Source organism: Leucopleurus acutus, assembly GCF_964270905.1.
Source record: "Leucopleurus acutus genome assembly, chromosome: 1".
NCBI lineage: Eukaryota > Metazoa > Chordata > Mammalia > Artiodactyla > Delphinidae > Leucopleurus > Leucopleurus acutus.
Genome location: NC_139142.1, coordinates 85,814,445 through 85,834,545, shown reverse-complemented (window position 1 = coordinate 85,834,545; position 20,101 = coordinate 85,814,445). Strand labels below are relative to the sequence as shown.

The window sequence follows — 20,101 nt, the reverse complement described above, 5'->3', positions numbered from 1 at the left end:
GGGTGGGATAGGGAGGGTGGGAGGGGAGACGCAAGAGGGAGGGGATACGGGGATATCTGTATATGTATAGCTGATTCACTTTGTTATACAGCAGAAACCAACACACCATTGTAAAGCAATTATACTCCAATAAAGATGTTTAAAAACAAAACAAAACAGTAAACAGCAGAAAAATCACATTCTTACCCCATTCCCTAGCTCCCCTCCCCACAGGCAACCAATGGTCTTTGTAGTTTCTTTTATATCCTTCTATAGATATGCCATATATATGCAGGCCAGTCCAGCTGCACCTGAGAGAGCTTCTGGTGACACAGTCTCAGAAGCCCAGATAAAACCCAGGAGGCCAAAGAGGGCCAAATAGGAGATCCTCCTCTGTGTCGTGTCCTTGTTGACTAAACAAGTAGAAATAGGGAAGACATAAGCCCTAAGTCCCAACAGAGTTCCAAACCTTCTGGTAGAGTGTCTCAAACCCATCAGGCTTGGAAGAGGCAGAGCTCTTGCTTCTGCTTTTAGGACATTTATTTTTCACCAACAAATTCCACCCGCTAATCTCTTTCACACAGATGAATCGCAGACACACATGTTCTCTCTTTATACTATCAAAATGGCCCATGAACATCTAACAGCTTGCAGCTCATGATATGTTTAGGCCCTGAATTTGGAGTTGGATATGGGCCTCCTTCCAGAGTCTTTCAGTGTCATCCAGGTAACATCTCTGAGGGTCTCTTGAGGCCACCGAAGCAAGAGGCTTAGAAGCTTACCTGGGCTTCTCCAACTGTCAGATCTTGCCCCCCTCCTCCCCCCGCTCCAGCCTGTCAGACATACCCCTGTCTGGGCCTCCTGGCACAAGAGATAAAACGAGAAAGGGGAACTCCTAGCAGCTGGTCCAAGAGATACCAGAGGGGAAGGAGCAGGAGAGACAAACATGTGGGGAAGCAGAAGGAAACTCCAGTATTTACAGATTCTTAAGCCAACAGAAGTGCCTTCATCATTTTCTGTCTGGAAGACAGATTCAGAGAGGAAGCTCAGAGCAACAGTTCAAGACAGGCATTTCCTACAGCCAAGTGGATAAGAGCAGCCTGCAGCCATGGGACAAGGTGAGCCAAGCCTGCTCTCCACAGGGCTTACTGGGCTCTCAGTAGCTCCTCCATCCTTACATGTTTTCATTAAAAGAAGCAGGATGGTGGTGGAGGTGACGATGATGTGACCGTGACGGCGAGGTGGTAGTGGGTGCTAATGGTGGTGGAGGTGATGGCGGTAGGGCTATGGTGGGGGGATAGTAAATGGGTGCTGCTGCTGGTGGAGGGGCTGAGGTGTGGGGGCTGGCCGTGGGTACTGGTGGTACTGGAGGTAATGGTTGTGTGGCTCTGGTGGGAAGGGTAGTAGTCGGTGCTGGCAGCAGTGGAGATGACGGAGGTGGATTATGGTGGGAAGTGGTGATGGGTGCTGTGGTAGCGATGGTCCTGGGAGCGTGGCTATGGAGTGGCAATAGGGTAGTTTGTTGGTGGTAAATTGGTCATCGTCATGATGATGGTGGTAAGATGATGATGGTGGTTAAACGGATTTATATTCTTTATCCCAGGATCATCCTAACATGGCTCTTCTCACTGGGTTGTGGTACATCAAAGCTAAATGGGAGAGAAGGAAGGAGGAGCCAGGGAATCCAACTAAAAGGGGCAGAGGCAGACACCAAGCCGGGAAACAGGCAGCAGCAGAGAATGCAGAAATCTCAGGGGCCTCTGTTAGCACATTTACATTTACAAGTTCTCGATGTAAAGTGAGAACTGCCTGAGAGGATGTCATGATACTCACAGGCCCCCTTCTTGTAGCGTTTTTCTGGGCTGCATGGTACCAAGGGTTTAATGAGCCTTTAGGTGAAAGAGCCACGTGCAATCTCGAGTGAGTTGCTTCTGCTCTCTGGGCCTCACTCTTCTCACCTATAAAACAAAACAGTTGGACTCAGTGATTTCAAAACCAGCTCTAAAAGTTGTCTGATTGTGTTCTTAGAAAAAAAATGAGTAGGGGTGAGCAAAATTCTGGATTTTATTCATTGCTTCTGGATTGGGACCAGAAAGTGGGGTTGACAATGAGAACAAGCTTCACTCTTATTAATAATAGTAACAGTCCTACTTAATGGGACTTACTATGTGTCTGACATGGTGCCAAGCGTATTATATACATTACCTCATTTGCTTTCCACAACCCTGCAAGGAGGGATGATTGTTCTAAGGAAGAGGAAACTGAGGCTCAGAGTAGTTAAGTTACTTGCCTGAGATCGCACAGCTAGTAAGTGAGTTGAGCCAAAGATTTAAACCCTGGTCTCTGACTCCAGCGTCTCTGCATTTACTGACGTTGTCATATTTGCCTAGTCTCCATGATTTCTTTCTTTTCACAATAGGCCTGGGGATCAAGAGCTGCGACTTCCAGGCAGCAAGAAACAATGTAGAGCACCACACCAATGACATCAGCTCCCAGCGCCTCATTGTGAGGAGGGGGCAGCCCTTCACCATCAGCCTGAACTTCTGGGCTCCAATCCGCACATTTTTGCATACCCTGAAGAAGGTAGTCCTCATTGCACAAACTGGTGAGTGGGGCAGGCCTCGACCTCTTTGGCAGCAGGACTGGGGGTTTCTTTCTCTTGCCCACCAAGGGGCACGTGGCTCACACTGCACCTGGGCCTCCAGAAGTCCTGCTCACTGGCAGGGCCTGTGAGGATGAGATAATATGCATAATACGTAGCATTTATTATGATTCAGAAGTTTCTCAGCCGCATTATCACTAAGGGGTTCCTTTGTTGCATATATAATATCAGTTTTGTAGAAAAGTCTGAATGGGATTTAACCTAGGCTAAATATAACATTTAATTGCTACTACTTGCTGAATCTGTACTACATGTCAGATATTGAGCCAAGGGCTTTACATGCAATATCTCATTAAAACCTCACATTGGGGGCTTCCCTCGTGGTGCAGTGGTTAAGAATCCTCCTGCCAATGAAGGGGACACGGGTTCGAGCCCTAGTCCAGGAAGATCCCACATGCTGCAGAGCAACTAAGCCCGTGTGCCACAACTACTGAACCTGCACTCTACAGTCTGCAGGCCACAACTACTGAGCCTGTGAGCCACAACTACTGAGCCCATGTGCCACAACTACTGAAGCCTGCGTGCTTACAGCCCACGCTCTGCAACAAGAGAAGCCACTGCAATGAGAAGCCCGCGCACCACAACAAAGACCCAATGCAGCCAAAAATACATAAATAAAATAAATAAATGTATTAAAAAAAAAACACCTCACGTTGGCCCTATGAAAAAGGTATCATTACTACACCCATGTTATACACTATGAACCTTTTCTAGATTTAGGTCCATGAGCGCTGAGGACCTGTGCTCTCCCATCACCCTTTACTGCCTCCCATTCCTGGATGGGCTGCTTTCATTCTCCTCCTAATCTAATTTTCACTTGCTCCATCTTTGGGATACTTCACTTTGTTACTCTGAGTTGTGGCAAAGAGATCCAAATGACCAATTCATCTCTGTATGACTGCAGGAGAGCAGCCTTCCAAGGCCAACCAGACCCAAGCCACGTTCTCAATTTCCAGTCTTGGAGACCGGAAGTGGTGGAGTGCAATGGTGGAGGAGAGAGATGACCAGTCCTGGACTATCTCTGTGACCACACCCGCAGACGCTGTCATTGGCCACTACTCACTCCTGCTGCAGGTTTCAGGCAGGAAGCAATGCCTGGGCCAGTTCACGCTGCTCTTTAACCCCTGGGGTCGAGGTGAGTTTGGACCTTGGCCAGCCTGGGCTACAAAGGACTCAAGGCCCCGGAGCTGGGGTGCAACTGCTCCAGGCCTCAGGACCCAGCTCCCTCTAGGGCGGCACTAGCACTCAGCTCCTGTGGTGCCTGCCTTCCGGATGAATGGCCTCTCAGACCAAGGGTCCTCTCTTGGGGTCATCTTGGAAGAAGCAGCCCAGGGCTTCCCACTGAGAGCAGAGGCTTGTCTGGTGCTGGCTCAGGCTATTTGGTCACAGGAGCTGAGACTCACTGAGATGACCCTAGGAGAACTACCCTCTTTTATAACAGGACAGGGGCCAAGAGCTGGAAAGCGCTTCAGGAAAAGAGGCGACCTGAGGGACGGGCTTCTCTGTTCCCTCCCTGGGCTCCCATAGTTTGTCTCCAGGGTGAATCCAGGTTTTGTGGGACCTGAAGTTTATATAATTTGGGGGACCCTCTTTCAGAAAAAGAACACAGAATTGTGAATTGCTAAGGCTCCTCCCTGGGCTTATAGGGGTCTGTACTGGTGGGGGGCCCAAAGCTGCAGCTTCAACTTCACAGTAAATCTTCCTTTCTGAGCTCTCTGCTTTTCTCCACTTGTTAGTTCTGTCCTTACTACAGACTGCTGGGTTCTCTCCACACCGACCTATCCCAATATCTGCCTGGAGCAACAAATCAAACAGCCAGCCTCCCTAGCTCAGCAGCCTCTGAGTGGACTTCCTGGGGTCAGGTGGCCTCCAGTGGCAACCTCTGGCAAAGCTCAGCTCTAGCTGTCGGGACTATTTCATCTAGAAAAGTCATCAGACATGGCTGACGTGCTCCAAACGGGAGCTAAGAGAACATTTCCTCTTCCTGCCCATTCTGAAGACTGAATCTGTCTTCCCTTTAGAATCTGCCACCCCCCACCTTAAACCTTTGTGTTCCCTGAACGGTTGTTTGGGGGACAGGAAAAGCTTCCTCCTGCTTGCCTGTCCCTGCTACGCCAGACAAGCCTTTTCCTTTCATGGCCTCATTACGAGGCAGGGCTGGGAATAAGGGGAAGTAGAAGAAATCTTACCAGGTTCCTGCACCCCAGTACCTGATGCCCTTTCTATATGGCACCTGAATCCCAGTGAGCTCCCTATCTCCACTTCTTTTGCCCAGGCTGGGGTTCTGCAGTATCCCCTCTTTCAGGTGGCCCTGTCTCTCCTCAGTTCAGGCCCTTTGCTTCTGCTCCAAGGGGTTTGGCAGGTTGAACAATGGATGAGAACTAGTGTCCATTGAGGTACCCTTGCCCCATGTGGGTGAGTGTGGATTCAGGGCCCCTTCAGCTGGGAGAGGCCCCATGGCTCTCCGTACACTGAAAGACCCTCAAGCCATTCCCTCCAAAACTGGGGGTTTAGTGTACCTGCCTCGCTGACTTTGAGCCCACATCCAGAGCTAGACCCTGATGGCCAGAGCAAAGACACAGCAAAGACAGTTCTGGGACAGTGCTTGGTTCAGAGGGAGCTCACAGTCTTGACTCAGTGCCAGGATTCTTGCCTCCATGCCTGACTTGTAGGGACCTGTGTAGGGAAGGCCTCTCTATGGGGGTGAGGGAGGCGTGGAGGGGGGCAGGGTCTGTCTGGCCAGGAGTGAGTTGTTGGCACTGCTCACCTGGGAGGTAAGAGATTTTCAGAGGTTATCTGGGACTCAGTCTCATCTTAGCATACTTGGAGATGGGGCTCTCCTGGATTCAAAAGGAAATTTTGCACCCTGTAATGAAAGAATCCTATTCATAAGCAGGGACTTTATAAAGGGGGGAGGGGCTACACCCAAGCAGAGAAGAGGAGGGGCTGCTACCTATGCTCTGAAAATGTACTTCCCAGAGCCTGCAGGGCCTGGGGCCAAACACCTCGGTTTAAAGTGATTTCCAAAGAAGTGATGTCCAGCTGACTTCACAGACAGTACTAAGGATGGAGGGGCAGGGGCCCAGGGCTCCTTGGGCCCATGGTTCTGTGATCTTCTGTCCCAGGTTTTTCAAGGATTCCTGATTTCTAATATGCCATCCTTCTTTCACTTTGAGTACCCTCATCCCAGTTGGATGCCTGGGGGATGGTTTGGAAATCCTCTTCTCTTTCTAGTCCCCAGGAACTAGTCTACCACCCCCCACTTCACCCCTAGCACCAGGCAGAGGGAGACACTTGGCAAGCAGAGCAGGTCCCTCTGCTGCTCCCAGCTTCCTAGAGTGGATGATGGCCTCCTTAAAGCCCCCACCCTCCTCATGATCCCCAGCCCAACCCTCGGATGAAGACAGCAGGAGAGGCAGCGGGGAGAGACCATAGGAGTCCCAGACCCACTTGGACACCCTGGGTGGAAACTAATGCTCTGGCTACCGCTCTACACATACCTGCTCAAATTCCCTTCTGCTCATACCTGTCAACACGTTTGATTGGTTTTTCGGAATCACTTTTTTTTTTTTGGTTGAACTTGTGAGAGAGACATAACAGGCCCCCTGGGACGCTCCCTGGGCTGTTGCCAAATTCTCTTGGTTCAGTGGCACTCTGGCTGCAAGTATCTTCGGGAACCAGCAGGCCTTTTAAGGTTGACTTGTTCCTGTTGGCTGGCTGACCATGAAGGCCACCATGGCTGACCCAGGGACTCTGACACCCTTCCCCACTCTCACCAGAGAGGAGCCTGGATCCCAGTGTGGGGTGAAAAGAGGGGGTTCCTCCTCAGTCCCCATCAGACCTGGAGCTGAAGAGAAGGCCTGCAGCTGAATCCCAGCTGAGCATGGAGGGCAGAGGCCTGGAGGTGGAGGGCAAGCCCAGTATCCCCCAGAGCCTCATTCTTGCCTGCTTCTCTCCAGAGGATGCTGTGTTCCTGGCGAATGAAGCTCAACGCAGGGAGTACTTGCTGAACCAGAACGGCCTCATCTTCCTGGGCACAGCTGACTGCATCCAGGCTGAGCCCTGGGACTTTGGCCAGGTACAGGGGCCTCCGGGGAAGCCTCGGGGACAGTGAGTGTCCCATAACCTTCAGTACTCAGGTCAAACAGACTGAGCAGGTCCAAAATCCCCTGGTCATGAGGCCATTTCTTTATGCAGTTTCAGCCCCGTGGTACCTCTCCTCCCTCAGAGCCACACTAGACCATCCTCCACAGCTTCCAGAGTTATCTTCCTAAAGACGACACAAATCAAACCTCTGTTAAATTCCCACCATCTACAGGATAAAACACAAATCCCCAGGCTTGACATGCAAGGCTCTTCACAGCCGGGCCACTGCTTTCCTTTCCCCAAGAGCCACTCCATGCTCCAGCCCCTGGCCATCCCTTGAATGTGCAGGCTGAATGTTCCCTCAGCCAGGAATACCTTCCCTCCCTTATCCCCTGGAAAACTCCTACCCATCTTTTAAGGCCCTCTGAAAGCCTTCCCCAGCCCCCAGAGGCAGAGTGACTCTCTCCACTGTGCTCTCTGGGTGGGCATCTCTCCTAGAGCCCTGGCCATGTTGCTGAGATCTGTAGCCTAAGCAGCCACATGTCCCCCTCACTCCTAACCCCGGGCTCCTCAAGAGCAGGAGCTGCCGTCTTATCTGCCCCCACACAGGACTGCCCTGTCAGGGGCAGTGGGAGCAAATGACACAGAAAACGATAGAAATGAGAGGACTCGACACGGCCCTGGCGCTCAAGAGCTCACGCTATCAGGAGTCAGACGACAGAAGAGGCAAAGGGCTGGAGTGTCGGGCACAGGGACCAGGCAGCCCTGGGGGCAGAGGGAAAAGCCAGAACTCCCGAGGGGGCAAGGCAGGAAGGAGTGGAGCCTGAGTCTGGAGAAGGACGAGGGGACGGGGTTGACTTGTGGGAAGAATGCCTGACCTGCACACCCACCATCATGGCCCTGTGTGGTCCTTATAGTTCGAGGAGGATGTCATCGACCTCAGCCTGGACTTACTGAGCGTGGACAAGCGGGTGGAGAAGTGGGGCAACCCCGTGCATGTGGCCCGTGTCTTGGGTGCATTGGTGAGTGAGGACAGGGTCGGGAGGGGGAGGTGACGAGACGGCAGCCCTCTGACAGAGCTGCCCCACCTCTACGGCCCTGGCGATCTTCAAATCACAAGTGGTCCCCTCCTCCCAGGGTGTGGGGGACAGTCCTTGAAGAAGGTTCTGAGTGAGGAGGGAAGGACAGTAGCATCCACAGGGGAGAGAAAAGCACAGGGAGGTGTCATCCCTCAGGACACAAGCCAGCAAGGACTAAAACTGGCCCGGATTTCCTTGGCCCCTCCCTTCCTCCCCACCCCCAGCCCAACCTGGGGGCTTAGGTCCCTGGGAGGAAGGGGGTCACGTCCATCTTACCCAGTGTTTGCTGCTAAGGTGGTCAAAGGCATTTGTTCTCATTTCTAAATTATTCCCATGAAGGTAGCTTTGTGCTTTCCTGTTGTCCTTAAACGTTCTCTCACAGGAATAACGTGTCCCGCATTTCCTCATGTGGCTCCGTCCACGCCTCTGAAGAACTGGTGAGGGACAGGGCCAGCCTGCGAGGGGGAGGAAGCTTGGGATGCGTGGGCCTCGAGGCCCCAGGTGCAAACACTTACAAGGAATGGGAGCCAGGCAGGCCAAGGGGCAGCCCTCCTGCCGCTCTTGTGTCCTGAGTTTTGTTTTTCACGATGGTCCATGAAGCCCTGCTTCTGGAGGACTTGTTAAAAAGGAGGATTCCCAGGAATTCCCTGGCGGTCCAGTGGTTAGGACTCAGTGCTTTCACTGCCCAGGGACAGGCAGGTTTAACAAGTTCCAGGTGATTGCCATGCAGGTGGTCTGTTCACGCCCCCTTGGAGAACTGTGATGAGCCCTCCTTGCCCATCCACATTTCCCCAAACAGCTGCACGCCCTCAAGGAGAAGAGTGTCCTGCCCACCCCTCAGATCCAGACCACCGAGGAAAAGGCCTTGCTGAACAAGCGCCGGGGCAGCGCGCCCATCCTGCGGCAGTGGGTCAAGGGCCAGGGGAGGCCCGTGTATGATGGTCAGGCCTGGGTGTTGGCCGCCGTTGCTTGCACAGGTACAGAGCAGCCTTGCCTGATGCATCCAAACGTCCCCTTGGCGATGGCGCAATGTCTGCTCTGCTTCTTGGGTTGCCCCTCCTCCACCCGCAGCACTTCCCGGCCTCCAATCACACCCATAACTGCTTCCGGTGCAGTTATAACTGCTTCTGCTTCCCTCTGGCCAAGAAACCAGCTACTTATCCCGAGCAACTCCTCCCAACCAGCTGCTGCTCCTTTTGCCCCTTCAGCAAACTTGGGCCCATCTGGCAAGCTCTGCTCCCAAACTCACTTTTCCCCAAAGCTTCCCCTGGCCCTGCCCCAGGAAAGCAAGCCCTGCTGTGTATCCCGTAAGCCTCCCTCCGCTGTGTAGTCTGCCTGCTGTGTAACTGGTTTGTTCCTCGTTTCTGGGCCCTCATATGGCCTGGGTCTGGCTGGTGTCAATTCTAACTTTCTGGTGCCTGTGCCCCTTCTCTTTCCACAATGTCACCTGGCATTTAAGATAGTGAAAGTGCCCGGTGTCCAGAGGAGACCCTGAAAACGCTAGCCATGTACCCTGCCCTCCACATCCCAGGCCTCTCTGGTGCCCTGACCCCCTGCCCCCTTCCATGCAGTGCTGCGAGGCCTGGGAATCCCTGCCCGCGTCGTTACCACGTTCACCTCAGCCCAGGGCACTGGCGGGGGCCTGCTCGTAGATGAGTACTACAGTGAGGAGGGGCTTCAGAATGGAGAAGGCCACAGAGGCAGAATCTGGTGAGAAGCCCGAAGGGGATGAGGTCCCAGACCTGGAAGGGCTCCAAGCCCGCGGGGTGTCACCCATGGGAACCCCAAGGGGCCCTGCTGAGAGTAGGCCTTCAAGACTCTTGACAGCAGCATGCTGATGGTCAGGGTGAGTTGTGGAGTGCATGCCCCTTCCCAGGAGTGTTGCAACCACTTTTATGCAGCATCCTCCTATTCCCCTAGTAACAGCTCTGTCATTTCTAGGACCACTTCAGGACTCTTTTTATCCCCATTTGAGTTGCTTCCTTTGCTACCTTCAGGATCTTCCAGACTTCCACGGAGTGCTGGATGGCTCGGCCTGCTCTGCCCCAGGGTTATGACGGATGGCAGATTCTGTACCCAAGTGCCCCTAATGGAGGTGGAGGTAAAGCCTGGGCATGGGCCCAGGACTTCCCTGGGCTGCACAGAGCTGCATGAGGACAAGGAGTCCTTTGGAGAGGAAAGAGGGGTAGCAGGTGGTCCAAAGGGGGTCTGCATCCCCTAAAACAGGAGAAGCGCCAGGAATGATAGTGACCAGCAGAATGCTGACCTGATGCCCGCAGGCTCCAAGGTCTCAGGGAGACTAGCCCCACTCAGAGCAACAGGTGAGGGAGCTGAGTCTCATGGAAGGGCAGAGGGTCTTAAGACAGCTTGTAGAGTGGGACTTCCGGGGTTCTTGGCCCCAAGGTCTCAGGGAGACTAGCCCCACTCAGAGCAACAGGTGAGGGAGCTGAGTCTCATGGAAGGGCAGAGGGTCTTAAGACAGCTTGTAGAGTGGGACTTCCGGGGTTCTGGATATGGATGAAGAGGATATCAGGATAGGCTCAAGCTCAGAAAAGGAATCTTCAGGAGTTATAAAAGGATGGCTCTTCCTTTCCCAGGAACAGAACTGTCACAGAGCCTGGCACATAGGAAGTGCTCAGCAAAGGCAACCTATCTCTATCATGTCTGTAGTCAAGCTGGCTTAGGAACTCCCGTGTACTCTGTACCTCTGAGGGTATTACCTGTCCAGTTTCTGAGAGGGCTCCTGCCATAGGCCATGACAAAAGTGTTGTCGCTAAATAGTGAGTTTCACCTCAGCAGTGCCCTCTCAGAAACCTTGCCTAGTGCCCACCTCTGACCTTGATCCCAGGGGAGGCACAATAGGGCATAGGATGGGGACTGCTGTTGTGAGCTCTGACCCAAGCTGAGGTCTGGGCGTGGTTCCTCTCGCTCACCGACCTTTCTCCCTTTCTCTCCCTCAGTCCTGGAGGCCTGTGATCTGGTCCCAGTCAAAGCAGTCAAGGAGGGGACGCTGGGGCTGACCCCTGCAGTATCAGACATTTTTGCCTCGATAAATGCCTTATGTGTGGTCTGGAAGTGCCATGAGGATGGCACACTGGAGCTGACCGACTCCAACACTAAGTATGTTGGCAACAACATCAGCACCAAGGGTGTGGACTGTGACCGCTGTGAGGACATCACTCAGAACTACAAGTATCCTGAAGGTACTGGGCAGAGGAGGGCCCTGAAACAGCAACAGGAGGAAAAGAATGGGCCAGACACACGCAGGCCAAAGAGAGGTCCTTTCCCCATCATATAAAACAGGATTTCTCAGCCCTGTTTGACATTATTCACATTCTGGACTGGCTAACTTCGTTGTGGAGGGCTGTGCACCATAGGACATTCAGCAGCATTCCTGGCCTCTATCCACTAGATGCCGGCTCCCCCTCAACCACTGCCACCAGTTGTGACAACCAGAAATGTCTCCCAACATTTCCAGATGTCCCCTGGGGGCACAATTGCCCCCAGTTAAGAACCACTGCTATACAACAGCACAGTTAATACCAAGCCCAGCTGCCAAGAGATGTTCTCTCTCTTCTGCTCTCCTTCAACACCCCCCCAAGCTGATTTGGAGCCCACCACTGCAGTGTCCACCCATTTGTCCAAACAAGAAGCCCTGCACTGTCCTTGAGTCTCCCCCATCACCACCCCACTGTACTCTCACACCCATCTCCTCATCTCCTTCCCCATTGCCTGTAGGTCATCCAGGGCCTCATCATCTCTCGTCTAAAGTATTGCAGCAGCCTCCTAACTAGACCCCCGCCTCCAGTCTCCCCATCATTACTCTATTTTCAACTTACAGTTTCCAGAATGAGCTTCACAAGACACAAATATAATTATGTTACAGAATATTCCTGTTCCAGAATATTCCATGGCCTCCATTGCCCTTGGAATAAGTCCAAACTTCTTCACTTAGGAAGATTCAAGTGCCTGCAACTTGTACAAAAACTAGCTCTCTCACCGTTCAAGGGGCAAATTCATAGCACTTGAAGAACTTGATCCCGTGAGTGGCTTGGAAGAGATACACTGTATCTGTGGTGGGTCTAACACAGATCTTTTTTTAGCTAAATATGGACCTAGAGGTTTGCAAAGCTCATGTGGCTTTGGCATTTGAACAGCAGCGGGGAAATGAACCTTAATCCTGGGCTGCTATTAGAAGGGTCTACAGCTGCTGGGTAAGAGGTCTGCTTTGTTTATTCCATTCTTCAGGATCTCTTCAAGAAAAAGAGGTGCTGGAGAAGGTCCAGGAAAACAGAATGAAACATGGGAAAGACGATGGCATCCATCCTCCCAGTCTCGAGACTGATGATCCTTTACATTTCTTCTTGGAAGCACCCAGCTCCCTAGCCCTGGGAGGGGACGCCCGGTTCTCTGTGAACTTGTTAAACCCTAGTGACCATGATAAAGAGGTGCAGCTGGCTGTTGGGCTGCAGGCAGTGTACTACAATGGTGTCCTTGCTGCCAAGCTCTGGACGAAGAAGCTTGTCCTTACACTCAGGGCCAACTCAGGTAACTCTCTACGGCCCCCCTCCCCAGACACTCCACACACCCAGCTCCCGCCCTGGGCAGGCAGCAGCCATACAGCACCCCCTGCAGATCTGAAGAGATAGCATCTAGCCCCTGGTGTGCCCTCTCTCTCTCTCTCTTTTTCTCTCTCTCTTTATCATTCAACACATATTTATTGAGCTTCACACAGGGAAAAAACCCCACAATTCTGATTGCAGTTATATAAGCAAACAGACAGTGTAAGAAGTGTTTGATAAGGTTAACAGAGTACAATGGCAGGTTAGAATCTTACCCAGGCTGGAGCAGGCTGCCCCCAGGTAAATCGGGCTGCCCTCGGTCTTGAAGGTTGAGTAGGACAGTGTCAGACAGTAAAGTGAGTCAAGGGCAGGCTTCCCTGGTGGCGCAGTGGTTGAGAGTCCGCCTGCCGATGCAGGGGACGTGGGTTCGTGCCCCGGTCCAGGAAGATCCCACATGCCGCAGAGTGGCTGGGCCCGTGAGCCATGGCCGCTGGGCCTGCGCGTCCAGAGCCTGTGCTCTGCAACGGGAGATGCCACAGCGGTGAGAGGCCCGCGTACCGCAAAAAAAAAAAAAAAAAAAAAAAGTGGGTCAAGGGCATTCCAGGAAGAAGGGACATATGCTCAGGTTCTTCCTCCTCCTTCAGATACTTATTTAATTGAGTTGGGATGGGATCCAGGCACTGGTATTTTTTCAGAGCTCCCTGGGTTATTCTAGGGTTGAAATTCCCTGGACTAGAGCAGTTGTTCTCCAACTTTGCTGCATATCAGAACCACCTGGGGGAAGTTTGATGCTCAGCCTGCACCCCACACCAATTAAATCAGAAACTCTATGGTTTGGCCCAAACATCAAAAAAAGTTTTAAGTCCTTGGGTGATTCCAATGTGCAGGCAAGAGACTCAGTGGAATAGTCCTTGTCTACATGATTGCAGCAGCCTCCTGATGGGTCCGCCTGCCTCCAGTCCCTCCACCCTGTTCCCTTTCCAAGGGAGGGAGGGATGGAGTGCGGGAGTGGTGTGAGAGCTGGACAAGGCCAGATCATGAAGGGGCTTGTAGGTCCTGCTGAGGAGTTTGGGTTTTGTTCTCCGGGCAGTGGGGAGCTGGTGGGAGGTTTTAACCAGGGGAGTCAATGTGATCAGAAATTCATGGGCAGAATGGAATGGAAGGGGTCGTATTAGAGTCGTGGTTCTCAACCTTGGCTGCACGTTGAATCACCTGGGGAATTTAAAAAATACTGATGCTTGGGCCTCACCGTCAGAGTCTGTTATAATTGATTTGGGGTGTGGCCTGGCACTGGGATTGTTTTATAAAGCTTTCCATATGATTCTAATGTACATCCAATGTCGACAACCACTGGATTGGAGGTTGGAAGGTTTTGTAATAATCAAGCCAAGAAATAAAGGACAAACTAAACTAGCTGCACTTTTCAAATGAAGTCATATTGAAGAGGTAGGCTAGATTGAACTCGTGTATGTGGGGAGATGGTGCTTCCAGCTTGGGTGAGCCTCCAGAATAGGGCAAATGGGGAAGAGCAGGTTTGGGGAGAAAGATCTTGAGTTCTGTTTGTGGCATGTTGGATTTGAAAGCCCATAAGACATCCAAGCTGTGACAGCCAGTAGGCAGCTGGAAACCTAAACCTGGTATTCAAGATAAAGGCCTGTTTGGGGGTGGGGGGAGTGGGAGAGGACTGTGAGAGGGTGAGGAGGAAACCCAGGCAGCACCAGCATGTTGGGGTGCAGGGGGCAGTCAGGGAAAGAGCAGAGTGAGAGACTGAGAAGTGAAAGAGAGGATGGGGGCACGAAGCAAGGTCAGCAGAGAGGCCATGAGAGGTCAGGGCTGAAAAGTGTCCACTGACAGAGTGGTCTGACAGAGAAGCAATGGCAAAGACCAGGTTCCTGGGGCTTAAACAGATTGAGAGTTGAGGAAGTGAGACAAGGTGTGCAGTCCTTCCTGGAAGGATGGATGGAAAAAGAAGGGAGACCTGGTGGTAGTCAGCCAGGGACACTGGGGAGGAGGGTGTTCTTTGTTTTCTTTTAAGATGAGAGACAGCAGAATCCACTTACATGCTGAGGAAGAATCAGCAGAGAGAAAAGGACGGAAACCTCAGGAGAGATGGGTTATAATTGATGGTGCAATCCTTGGGGAAATGAGAGGCAACTAGAATAATTATAGCTCACATTTATCGAGCACTTATTTTTGGCAAACATGGTGTTAAATGTTCTATATGCATCATCTCATTTATCTTCATAACGACCTTATGAGGCAGGAACCATTATTATCCCACTTTACAGATGAGGAGACCAAGACACAGAGAATTAAATAATTTGCCCGAAGTTACACAGCTAAGCAGTGGTGGGGTCAGGGTGGGGCACTGATTTGAAAAGCAAAGGACTGGACTTGGACAGGGGGGATGCCTCACCCTCCGGGGGGGTTAACAGCAGGGGTAGATGTCTATGTCTGTAGGTTGCGAATGAGAACATGAGCTCGAGAGGCTTCCTCAAGGACGAAGGATGGCTTCATTTTCTCTGCAAAAGGGAAAGAGCAGAAGCAGAGAAGGGAAGGGGACTAAGCATACATATATTCAGTCACAGCTGGGTGGCAGGTCTGAGACCAGCACTTAATGACTGTCTCGTGAACCACAAGCCGTCCCTCCAGGTAGGCATTGTTATTAGACAAGGAAACAGGCTCTAAGAGCTTCACTTGTTCTAGTTCACAGGGGCCCTTTCCCCAGCCCTGTGGAGGTGGTCCATCAAGAGTGTTAGTGGCGGCAGTGATGGCGGTCACGGGTGGGTTCTTGACTGAGTTCAATTCTGAAATTGCTGTGAGGAATGAGGCATCTTTCTGGCTTCAGTGAGGTCCCGACTCCTTTGCGTTGTGTGTGAAACTACTGGTTGTTTCCAGGGCGCATGCACTCACCCCTGGGTGCTGACTCCACCTGTCATATGTTTCAGCTGAGAAAATCTCCACCTTCCTGTCCTTCTCCAATTTTAAACAAAACCCGCCAGAGAATAGTTTCCTCAGACTCACCGCTATGGCAACACACTCCAGCCCTACCTGCTTTGCTCAGCAAGACATCGCCATTTGCAGACCACACCTTGCCATCGAGGTAGGCACCAGTCCTTCCCCATATCACTGGCGTTTGCCGCTACTCAGGTCCCCGTTTCAGAAGGCACCGAGCCTCTCCAGCTTCAGAGCAGGTGACGGTGCTGAAGAACTACCAGGAAATGCTGGGTTGAGAGCTCCTTCTCTTGAAAGAGATGGTTTCTTATACATGCTATTAAAGTTTAAATCTTCCAACTTTAGTTCAGATTAAGTCAAGTTTTCTAAAATTGGGGTCTTCCCAGTTGCTGCCTCCATACTTACAGAGATAATAACAGCCTATGTTTATTTAGCACTTTGTACATGTGCCAATGTATTTTCACCTCTTTTACTTCTTTTAATACAAAAGCCCTGGGAGGTGGAATTGTTCCCATTGTTCAGAGGAGGAAACAGTCCCAGAGAGCATCATGCCCACGATCATAAAAATAGGACATTTTAGAGGCTTAGGGCTCCTGGTCCAGTACTCTTTCCACATGTCTACCCAGAACAAAACGAATGTGACCTGGTCTCTGCTCTGGAAGAGGTTATTACAGTTGGGCAAGGGAGACACAACGTGTGGTCTTTTATGTCAGAGCTTTAGGAGAGGTACAAAGTCGCTCTGGGACAAGTGAAGTAAAGGGGATTAATTCCAGCTGGTGGGTTTGGGGAAGACTTCATGGAGGATGTGGCATTTGTGTTGGGCCTTGAAAAATGGGTAAGCTTTCAGTGCAGAGGTGGGGGAAGGCCGTTGCAGAGAGAAGGCTGAGTAAAGAGGCCCAAAGGAGGGGAGCCTGGGGGTGCATTGAGGCTCCAAAGGTGCCCGAAGAGGTTGGCATGTCTTGCAGTCAGGGGAGGAACAGATGAGCCTGCAGGTAGATTGGGAGCAGATCAGGAAGGGCTCTGAATGCCAACCGAAGCTGGATTCTGAGGACAATGGGAAACCCTCCAAAGTTTCTAAGTGAGGGAAAGGCACCATCAGAGGTTGTCAGTGATGGGTCAAGGGTGAGAGTAAATGCAGGAAGAGCAGGTAGAGGGGTAGAGAAGTCAGCTGTGGAGTTTGGGTGAGGATGGCAGAGCTAGGAGAGTAACTGAGGAGGCTTCAGGGAGGGTGGCCAGGAGGGGAAGGAGTGACTGCAGCTCTGTGCTCTTGGCATCTCCCACAGATGCCAGAGACAGCAGAGCAACATCAGCCCCTTACGGCCTCAGTCAGCATCCATAACTCCTTAGATGCTCCCATGAAGGGCTGTGTGATCTCCATCTTCGGAAGGGGACTCATTCACAGAGAGAAGAGCTACAGGTAAGAGACCGCAAGCTTCTCAACCCACAAAAACATCTCAACTGGTCAGAAAGGCAGGAACCCAAGATCGATGACTGTCTTTTTGCTTTGTCTATGGAGACAGAAATACCTGCCAGAGTTGAACTAAAGGATTAGGGTCTCTCTCATCCTGGGGCCACCAATGTGGGTGCAGGAGTGACGGAGGAGGCTCTGTGCCTCTCGGGCACCTGACGCTGGCCACGGCTCTGGTCACACAGGGAGAGCCTGGGTATTGCTGGTGAATGCAGGTGAGGGGGTTAGGGCTGGGTGGGAGGGAATGCCACAGGGAGGGTAGGCTGCCTCTCAGTGAAGCGAGAGAGCTGCATTCTACTAGTGACAACACAATACAGAATTCTGTTTATTTCTACATTCTCTTTTACTCCTATTCCCTACCCCCATTCCCACTACCACCCTTCATATACCTTTTTTAGTATGTATGAGTACTGTTGCTTCATGAGTACTGTATTCTTAACTTACGTAAATGGTGTTACGTCTAATTCTTTTTCTTTTCACTCAGAACTATGTTTTTACGATTCATCCACATGTCAAGTCCATTGCTTCTGCTACATATTACTCCATCGTGTACACCCCCGACTTCCTACCACGCCACTCCACAGCACCTCCAACTCTCAGACACTACAGATATACGTCCCCTTACATACTCGCTTGAAAATCTGTGGGAGGTGGGGGGAAATATGGACAGGAATGGAGTAGCTGAGACATAGGATATGACCTGGTTTGACCACGTGCTATCAGATTGGCTTGCATAATGGCTGCAAGAGTCTACAACTCCCTCCAGCAGTACTTGACAGTTTCTATCTTCCTACGATTCCTCCACTCTTGGCAATACCCAGCTTTGTCTTTTTTTCCAGTCTAACAGGATAAGGTAATATCTCATTATTGTTTTAATTTGTAACTCTTCATATGTTTATTAGCCTTTTCCATTTCCTCCTCTGTATAGTTTGTTTTTAACTTTGCCCACTTTTCTTTTGGTGTTCCTGCCTTTTTTCCTTGTTGATTTGTGTGTGTGTGTGTGTGTGTGTGTGTGTGTATGTGTATACACAAACCCTGTATAGTCTAGATTAGTGCCTTGTTGGTTTTAGATGTTGTATCTTCGTTCATTATTGCTCCTTCTCTCATGAAGTCCACGGCATCTTCTGAATACATACATACAGTTTAGAGTTCACGATGCCTACTCCTACCACCCATGAGGTCCCTCACAGGTTGTCTGTTTTTGAGCCACTGCCTCAACCTCAAGAAACTCAGTGGGTCAGTCTTGCCCGTAAGTTGAGAAGAGGGACTACCAACATTTAACCAGACTTCTGTGTTCTCCCAGCTCAACTGTGGGGCAAAGCTCCTCAAAAATATCTGCACCATTCCCTCAGTCAACATAAGAAGGTCCACAGGCAGACTAGAAGGTTGCTAATAGGGCTGCAAAACACCACCTGTTGACATACTGACATCTCAATATGCCCACTGGACCCACTGCAGTTAGCAACGAGGGTTCCAAAACAGCCTTCCCAAACATACTAAGAACGAGACCAGACTGAAGTCGCAGGTGATAAACGAAACAACAGGTGTAACTTGGAAGCCCTTAGAATAGGATGTTTCTCTTCTCAAACATACAACTGCTCACCATAGGAGGCTCCTGCCTTCCATCCCCTTCAAACCTCCTGTTTTAACAGCAAGGTACTTGGATGTTTATTTCTTCAGAGTCCACTTCTTTAAGCAGGTAAGGATCAGAGTCACTGGGACCAGCAAAGCAATGACCCTGGGATAGAACTAGCACCTGCCTTTTCCTTTATTTCAGATTAAGTTCGGTGCAGTCCAGAAACACCTTGCGCACCCAACTCGAGTTCACACCAATGCAGGTGGGGCTCCAGAGGCTCACTGTGGAAATGGACTGCAACATGTTCCAGAACCTAACCAACTTCAGAAGTATCACTGTGGTAGCCCCTGAAACTCCAGCTTAAACTTCCAGCTCCAGCATCACTCTCCCCAACCACCCCTTGAATCTACAATCTAAAACCGAATGTGCTGGGAAGAGAAACTCTGCTTATCAGACAAGTAGATCTCTGTTCAGGTTGACCAGAAGAGTGACCAAGAACAAAACTAGATTCCCAGAAATCAATAGAAAAGACATTCATTCATTTCTGTCACCCCAGCTCAAGGCACCCATGAAGACTAGCTGTCTTAGAACGGAAACTACTGGGCTTGAGGAATAAAAAGAAGCCTTTGTAAAGGTACTCTGATAAGTAAATTCAGATTTTTTGAGTCCAGGGTTCTTCATAACCATTTACTGTTCACTCATACATTAATTTATAAAGGAAAAGAACCTAACATTTAAATCATTCTTGTATTTCTAATGAAATGGGACAATATTAGCTAAAAATATGATTTTTAGGTAATCCTAAGATTACACTGACCAGTGCCATCCCTGACCATTAAACTTAAAGATCCAAAGATGACTGAAGAAAGTTATAAAACACACAGCATGAGACCTGAGCACAGAATGATATTCTAGATTCAGCTACAGATAAGTCCTTATTAGAGTTAAATATTATTAAATATTAAATATCCCACAATTAAGTCTGATGTTAATAACATAAATTTGGTCCAGTAGAGAAATACACAATTATTAAGTATAAAGAAAATAGGACCTATTAAAAAAAAGAAAAAGAAAATAGGACCTATAAAGAAAGATAAAAGAACTGGACTCCTTTTGTACAAAGTTACAAGTTTTTTTGTTTGCTTATATTTTGTTGTTTTGATACTGTTTGATTTTAGTTCCTTTTCCTTATAACACTTTTTAAAAGTACAGAATGGCACTTTATAAAAGTAAATTAAAACTCTTAAAAAAATAAAATAAAATAAAACTCTTGACTCAAGGAATTTCGACCCCAAGTACACACTAGTCTCTCAAAAGAATGGCTGCTGGACTTGGAGGGTACTATGCTAAGTGAAATAAGTCAGACAGAGAACTATAAATACTGTATGATATCACTTATATGTGGAATCTAAAAAATACAACAAACTACTGAAGATAACAAAGAAGGGTGGTGGGAATTAAAAAAATGGATAGCTGCTGTTGCTGATTATACCTAAAGAGACCATGGGGACATCAGAAGGGCAGATGTGATGAAGTACATCTATACAAGACAAAGGACCAGCAATAGAAGTGTGGAGACCTGTAGTACATACATAAGGCCTAAGTCAGGTCACCAGAATATACATCACTGTGTACCTTGCTCTCTAAGATATGACCTTCCAGGTTTACCATGCTTTCCAAGATGTGATTTTCCAGACTGATGCAAAAATATAATTAACTGGCGATGGTTTTGCA

At 50.0% G+C, this 20,101-nt stretch overlaps 1 protein-coding gene across 1 annotated transcript; it reads left to right on the top strand.

Annotated features, from left to right (window-relative positions):
- Positions 1 to 1,087: 1,087 nt before the first annotated feature.
- On the top strand, positions 1,088 to 18,731 carry EPB42 (erythrocyte membrane protein band 4.2; the record flags this gene model as incomplete). The annotated part of the gene is given in 14 exon segments (XM_082834200.1): positions 1,088 to 1,181; positions 1,184 to 1,186; positions 2,399 to 2,584; positions 3,546 to 3,776; positions 6,601 to 6,719; positions 7,645 to 7,749; positions 8,606 to 8,783; positions 9,378 to 9,516; positions 9,804 to 9,907; positions 10,767 to 11,009; positions 12,055 to 12,354; positions 15,317 to 15,471; positions 16,607 to 16,740; positions 18,569 to 18,731. Coding segments are annotated over 14 exon segments (2,154 nt in total).
- Between the last annotated feature and the right edge of the window lie 1,370 nt (positions 18,732 to 20,101).